General features: G+C 36.0%; 1 protein-coding gene across 1 annotated transcript; it reads left to right on the plus strand.

The window, feature by feature from the left end:
• Positions 1–2032: 2032 nt before the first annotated feature.
• LOC113279075 lies at positions 2033–5291 on the plus strand. Its single transcript, XM_026527787.1, has 5 exons — positions 2033–2855; positions 3164–3639; positions 4001–4264; positions 4392–4662; positions 4876–5291. The coding sequence occupies exons 1-5, from the start codon at positions 2033–2035 to the stop codon at positions 5289–5291; spliced, it is 2250 nt and encodes a 749-aa protein (XP_026383572.1).
• Positions 5292–6737: the final 1446 nt, after the last annotated feature.

A 6737-nucleotide genomic window follows, 5' to 3' on the forward strand; every position in this document is an offset into this window, starting at 1 on the left:
TAACCATGTATTCCTTAATCCAAAGTTTTCGAACTTTGTTGATTGAGAGAAACCGGAGGAATTGGCTTTCCCAAGTCCGCGAACTCAGTCTGTGAACTGACGGAAGTTCTTGTACCGAGCATTTCTGCTCGGATTTTCCAATAAATCGTTTGCGTGTAAGTCCGCGAACTCAGTCCATGAACCTAGTCCGCGAACTGGCGAAAGTCTCTTTGTCGAGATTTTCTGTTGAGTTTGGAAAACTCCACCTGTTGTCTTAAGTCCTCGAACTTGTTTGTGAGCTTAAGAGGTTATGATCTAAACATGTGCTCTGAACATGAAACTTAAATTACTAAGGAATGCTTTATGCAAACCGTGGCTATAAAGTTCATGAGCCAATTCAATCGAATCGAATCATCTTTGTTTCAATTGTGTCTTGTGTAGTTACATAAGATCTCATAGCAATTGAACAACTCTGTAACTAGTTCATTTGAGTCAATTGAACTAGTTATGGTGAAGAAGAACAAAGTTAATATGAAATGCTCATATAGTTAACCTTTTGGGTTACTATGTTGAACCAACATACACGTACACGTTTGGGCATGGTTTTCACAAACCCAGTAAACGTCTACCCAAGTGTGTGTGACAAGCTACGTTTTCGATCTAACAGTTGAGACATATTAGCTTGAATCTAAATCAGGTTTTCATGTAACGGTGAATATGGATTGCTTTGTAACTAAGGCAAAACCCTGATTTGAAGACTATATAAAGGAGACATCTAGCATTGTGCAAAACTAATCCCCACACGTCTGTGTGATACTAGTGCGCTCCCTAGAGTCGATTCTCCTTTAACCTTTGGTTTTCTTCTCTAAAACCAGGTTAACGACTTAAAGAATTCATTGGGATTGTGAATCCAGACCGATACTACTTTTATCGTAGTTGTGTGATCTGATCTTGCATCTTCTATCGTACGAGTACAATATTTGATTGGCTTGAGATCGTGAGAGTTCTCCGATAGGCAAGATAAAGAAGTCACAAATATCTTCGTCTCACTTTTTCTGATTCCTCGACAAACCGCCTGTGTAGTCAGGAAGGATTGTAGAGAAGTGATTGATTAATCTAGGTTTTTCTTCGGGAATATAAGACTGGATTATCAATTGGTTCATGTTCACCTTGATTTCATATATTAAGACGGAACAAAAACCTAGGGTTTATCTGTGGGAGACAGATTTATCCTTTGATAGACTTTTCAGTGTGAGACAGATTTGTTTATTATCAAGTCTGCGATTTTTGGTTGCAGCAACTCTTGGCTGTGGGTGAGATCAGCTAAGGGAATCAAGTGCGCAGTATCCTGCTGGGATCAGAGGCGTAGGAGTACAACTGTACCTTGGATCGGTGGGAGACTGATTGGGGTTCAACTATAGTCCAGTCCGAAGTTAGCTTGGAGTAGACTAGTGTCTGTAGCGGATTAATACAATGTGTATTCAATCTGGACTAGGTCCCGGGGTTTTTCTGCATTTGCGGTTTCCTCGTTAACAAAATTTCTGGTGTCTGTGTTATTTCTTTTCTGCATTATATTTTATATAATTGAAATAATACAGGTTGTGCGTTCGTGATCATCAATTGGAAATCCAACCTTTTGGTTGTTGATTGATATTGATTGATCCTTGGATATTGGTCTTTGGTACCGTCCATGTTATTCCTTGTATTTGATAAAGACTCGATATTGATTTTAGCTTGAGTAAAAATCGAATCAAGAGAGAGATATTAACTCCTTGAGATACTTTTATCTAGATTGAGTCTGACTGTCGAGTTGATTCTCTAACAAAGTATTTCGGAGTTAGTCCATACAGATTGCTAAGCGAAATATTGGGTGGTATTGTTAGACCCCCGCTTTTTCACTGGGAATGTTTTGCATGTCATTCGACAGACAGAACCATTAGAAGGATATATTCACAAAAAACTTATCGCAGTAACTATCAACAGTGATGATGAAGACAAACATGAAGACGTCATAGAACAACAATGGAAAGACGAAAAACTATTGAAGTCTAATATGAATTCTTATGGAAATATTCCAAAGTACAAATTAAAGGCTGATATTCTTAGTTTTCATGGTGGTTTACATATTGAAGATATGCTGGATTGGTTATATGAAGTAGAATCGTTTTTCACTTTTATGGAAGTCCCTGATTCTTCTAAAGTGAAACTAGTAGCATACAAGCTTAAAGGCGGAGCTGCATCTTGGTGGGAAACTCTTTGTGATAATCGACGTAAGTATCACAAACCTCTTATACAAACTTGGAAGAGGATGCGTGACTTATTAAGAGCTAAATTTTTACCACAAGATTTTAAACAACATCTGTTTCTCAGGCTTCAAAACTGTCGACAAGGTGATATACTAGTAGAGGAATATGTAGCTGAATTTTATGCATTAATTGCTCGAAACAGATTGAATGAAACTGAGGAACAGTTGGTTGCACGTTTTATAGATGGTTTGAATAGCCTAATTCAGCAGGGAATGACACAATCTGCGTTTATAATGGTTGAAGCTATTCAACAAGCTATTAAGATTGAAAGACGTGTATTAAATACTTCCAGGTTAGCATCACCTCGACAAGCTCGTTATCAACACTTTTATAAAGCTGCAAAACCATATAATTCCCAACATTATTATGGTACCCAAGGTGAAAAAGGATCAACCGAAGTTGTTGATCCACAAGAGCGAAGTTATAGTCGACATGTTCAACACCCATCAGCTCCAAATTTTTCATTCAATCAAACACCTCTTCCTTCAGAAAATGCACCATTAATGAATATTCCAGCTGCTAAACCACCTCAAGGTACAAACCAAAGAGATGCTGCTCCAAATACTAGAGGTAAATATCAACAACAATTTCCTCCTTTACCTAAAACTGCTAATCCTTATGCAAAATTTAGGGGAGAAAAGTTAACAAATGCAATCAATCTGGTCATACTTCTAGTGACTGTCGTAAGTTTCATGCTTATATTCATGAAACTCAAGAAGAAACACAAGAAGAAAATATCTTGGAGGATGAAGAACAAAAATATTTGCATGCACATGAAGATTATGATGCAAATTTTCTGGGTGTTTTACATCCATTACTGATCACAGAACCATGTCTCTGACAAAGACATAGTATTTTCAAGTCTCAATGCATTATAGAGGATAAACTTTGTAGTATGATTATCGACAGTGGAAGTACTGAAAATTATGTAGCTGCACAGTTAGTTGAGAAGTTGGGTTTACCAGTAACTTTTCATCCAATTCCATACTTTGTTGGGTGGATAAACAGTTCTTCTACTCAAAAGATAACTCATCAGTGTTTGGTTAAGTTTTCATTCCCTGGATATGAAGATTATGCTCTTTGTGACGTGATTAATATGAGTGCTGCAAATCTACTTTTGGGAAGGCCATGGCAGTATGATATTTGTGTTGTTCATAACTGCTATGAGAATACGTACACTTTCATTCATGATTTTACTAAAGTATTATGGACTTTACAATCTTCTACTTCAACAAGAGAACACTCTGAACCGGAGACAACTACCCTAGTTGCTTCCATTACTCGATCTTTACAACAAACTCATACTTTGAGTTCTCATGAGTCTACTAAGCCGATGGTGGAGTTTCCTTCTAAGGTACAAAACTTATTATCTTCTTTTGGTAGTTTATTTCCTGATGAATTACCTAATACCTTACCTCTATTAAGGGATTTGCAACATTAAATAGATTTTATACCTGGAACTTCTCTTCCTAACCAAGCTCACTATAGGTTGAGTCCTAAAGAGCATGAGATTTTACAAGGACAAGTTGATGATCTGCTACAAAAGGATTGATTAGATTAAGCAAAAGTCCTTATGATAGTCCAGCATTCTTAGTAGAAAAGAAATATGGTGGTCATCGTATGTGTATAGATTGCAGAGCATTAAATAGAATAACTATACCATATAGATTTCCCATACCAAGACTAGATTAATTGATATGCTTTCTGGTGCCAAGGTTTTTACAAAGCTTGATCTACGAAGTGGTTATCATCAAATACGCATTCGTGTAGGTGATGAATGGAAGACTGCATTTAAAACTCGTGAAGGATTATATGAATGGCTTGTAATGCCATTTGGTTTATCTAATGCTCCTAGCACGTTTATGCATCTTATGAATCAAGTCTTGCAGCCTTTTTTAGGAAAATTTGTCATCGTATACTTTGATGATATTTTGATCTACAGTCGCAATGAGGAAGAACGTCTTGAACATTTATCTCAGGTATTTTCTGCACTACAAGAGAATGTGTTATATGTGAACCTTAAAAAGTGCACTTTCCTTACAAATAAAAGTGACATTTTTGGGATATGTGGTTTCAAATACTGGTATTTCTGTTGATTATTCAAAGGTTAAAGCCATTGTCGATTGGCCTAATCCTTCTTCTATTCGTGAAGTGCGAAGTTTTCATGGGTTAGCCTCTTTTTATAGAATATTTGTCAAGAATTTCAATACTATTGCATCTGGTCTTACGGATTGTTTAAAACGTGACACATTTGTGTGGACTGAAGAAGCAGATAAGAGCTTCAATTTACTCAAGAAAAAGCTATGTAGTGCTCTTGTCCTTGTTATTCCAAACTTTGACAAGCCTTTTGAAATACATTGTGATGCTTCCATTGTTGGTATATGAGCTGTAGTCTCTCAAGAAGATCATCCAGTTGCTTATTAAAGTGAGAAGAATTCTGATACAAGAAAGAAATGGTCTACTTATGAACTGGAATTAATAGCACTTGTTCAAGCATTGAAGCAATGACATCCATGGCATCCTTATCTTGTTCATAGTGAGTTCATAGTGAATACTGATCATCAAGCTCTTAAATTTCTAAAAACATCAGCCAAAGTTAATAGAATGCATGATAGGTGGTTGTCAACTATAAATCAATATACTTTCTCAATAAGACATAAGAGTGGAAAATTAAATCAAGTAGCTGATGCCTTGAGTAGAAGAGATCATCTTCTTGTCACTCTCAAACATGAGAGTTTGGCTTTTGATTTTCTAAAAAACCTCTATAGTGAAGACAAGGATTTTCAGAGTTTGTGGGAGAAATGTAGTTCTTCAACAGGCGTTGTTAATGATTTCCTCATTCAAGATGGTTTTCTTTTTAAAGGAAATCGTTTATGTATTCCACAATCCTCTTTACGTCTTCATCTAATCATGGAATTGCATGGCAGTGGTCTTGGTGGACATTTTGGACGTGATAAAACCATTTCTCTGGTTGAAGCACGTTATTTCTGGCCTTCATTGAAATGAGATGTTCAAAGGTATGTACAAAGGTGCATGGTTTGTCAGCAATCTAAAGGAACTGTTCAAAACACAGGTTTGTATACTCCACTTCCAATTCCAAAGGCTCCTTGGGTTGATATTAGCATGGATTTTGTGCTTGGATTACCACGTACTTCTAAAGGGAATGATTCTATTATGGTGGTGGTAGATCGTTACTCAAAAATGGGTCACTTCATAGCTTGCAAGAAAACAACAGATGCTTCACATGTTGCTTACTTATTCTTCAAGGAAGTAGTACGTTTGCATGGAATTTCGAAAACTATTACATCTGATAGAGACACTAAATTTTTGATCTATTTTTGGAAATCTTTATGGATGCGCTTGGGAACTAGACTTCAATATAGTATTACTGCTCATCCCCAGACAGATGGACAAACTGAAGTGGTCAATCGTTCTCTAGGAAATATGATTCGAGCTAAGTTAATTGAAGGCAAAGAAAAACAATGGGGTACTCTCCTTCCTCATATGGAGTTTGCTTTTAACACTTCAATTAATCGATCTACAGGTAAAACACCTTTTGGAATTGTTTACTCTAAGATCCCTAATCATATTTTGGATTTGGTAGTTCTTCCAAAACTGCAACAGTCGAGTTTAAGAGCTGATACTATGCTTGAGAAAGCGTCACAAATTCATCAAGAAGTGAAAGCAAAACTAGCAGTTTCTAACAACAAATACAAAGAAGATTCCAATCACCAAAGAAGACATGAGACTTTTAATGAAGGAGAGTTGGTTATGATTCATTTGAGGAAAGAACGATTTCCTACTGGAACTTACAACAAGACAAAGATGAAGAAGTATAAACCATTCAAGATACTAAAGAAAATCAGTGATAATGCTTATGTTGTTGATCTTCCAACAGATTGGAACATCTCTAATATCTTCAATGTCCAAGAAATTTTTACGTTTCATGGGGAGAATGAAGTTCTCTTTGCCAGCAAACTCGAGGACGAGTTTCTTTCAAGAAGGGGGGACTGATGTAGTACATCCGTTGTTCAAGACAGCATCAACTATGACAAGTTGATCCCTTTTAGACTAAAGCAACTTTGACAAGTTGTTCTCATTCTACTGAAGCAACTCTGATAAGTTGATTCCATTCTGTAATCAACTTTGTTTAGATTACTTGCTTTACAAGTCTTTTAGCTTTCTTAGTTTAGTTAGCTTTCCTTTTTCTTTTATGTTTTACGGTTCTTGTGAACCTATTTAAAGACCATGCTTTATTGTTTTGAGACACATCTTATTATTTATTTTTCAATCAAGATTATTATCTTTATCAACTCTTTCAATTCTCTTATTCTTAATCTTTTGATTTCATCTTATTCGTATTTCTTTCGTCACTTCGTATCTCTTGCAATCTCCGCATTGCATTCTTCTTAGCAGGTTCTACATTATTTAGATTTATTTATTTAAATTCTA

This window comes from Papaver somniferum, chromosome 5, assembly GCF_003573695.1.
Source record: "Papaver somniferum cultivar HN1 chromosome 5, ASM357369v1, whole genome shotgun sequence".
NCBI classification, from domain to species: Eukaryota; Viridiplantae; Streptophyta; class Magnoliopsida; order Ranunculales; family Papaveraceae; genus Papaver; species Papaver somniferum.

What these genes read in the sequence shown, in the direction of transcription:
- LOC113279075 (XM_026527787.1), top strand. Translation starts at nt 2,033, where the DNA reads ATGAATTCTTATGGAAATATTCCAAAGTACAAATTAAAGGCTGATATT. An exon ending in TGCTGCTCCAAATACTAGAG is followed by an intron (nt 2,856 to 3,163) that starts GTAAATATCAAC and finishes AATGCATTATAG; the next exon opens with AGGATAAACTTTGTAGTATG. An exon ending in TGGTGGAGTTTCCTTCTAAG is followed by an intron (nt 3,640 to 4,000) that starts GTACAAAACTTA and finishes TCTGGTGCCAAG; the next exon opens with GTTTTTACAAAGCTTGATCT.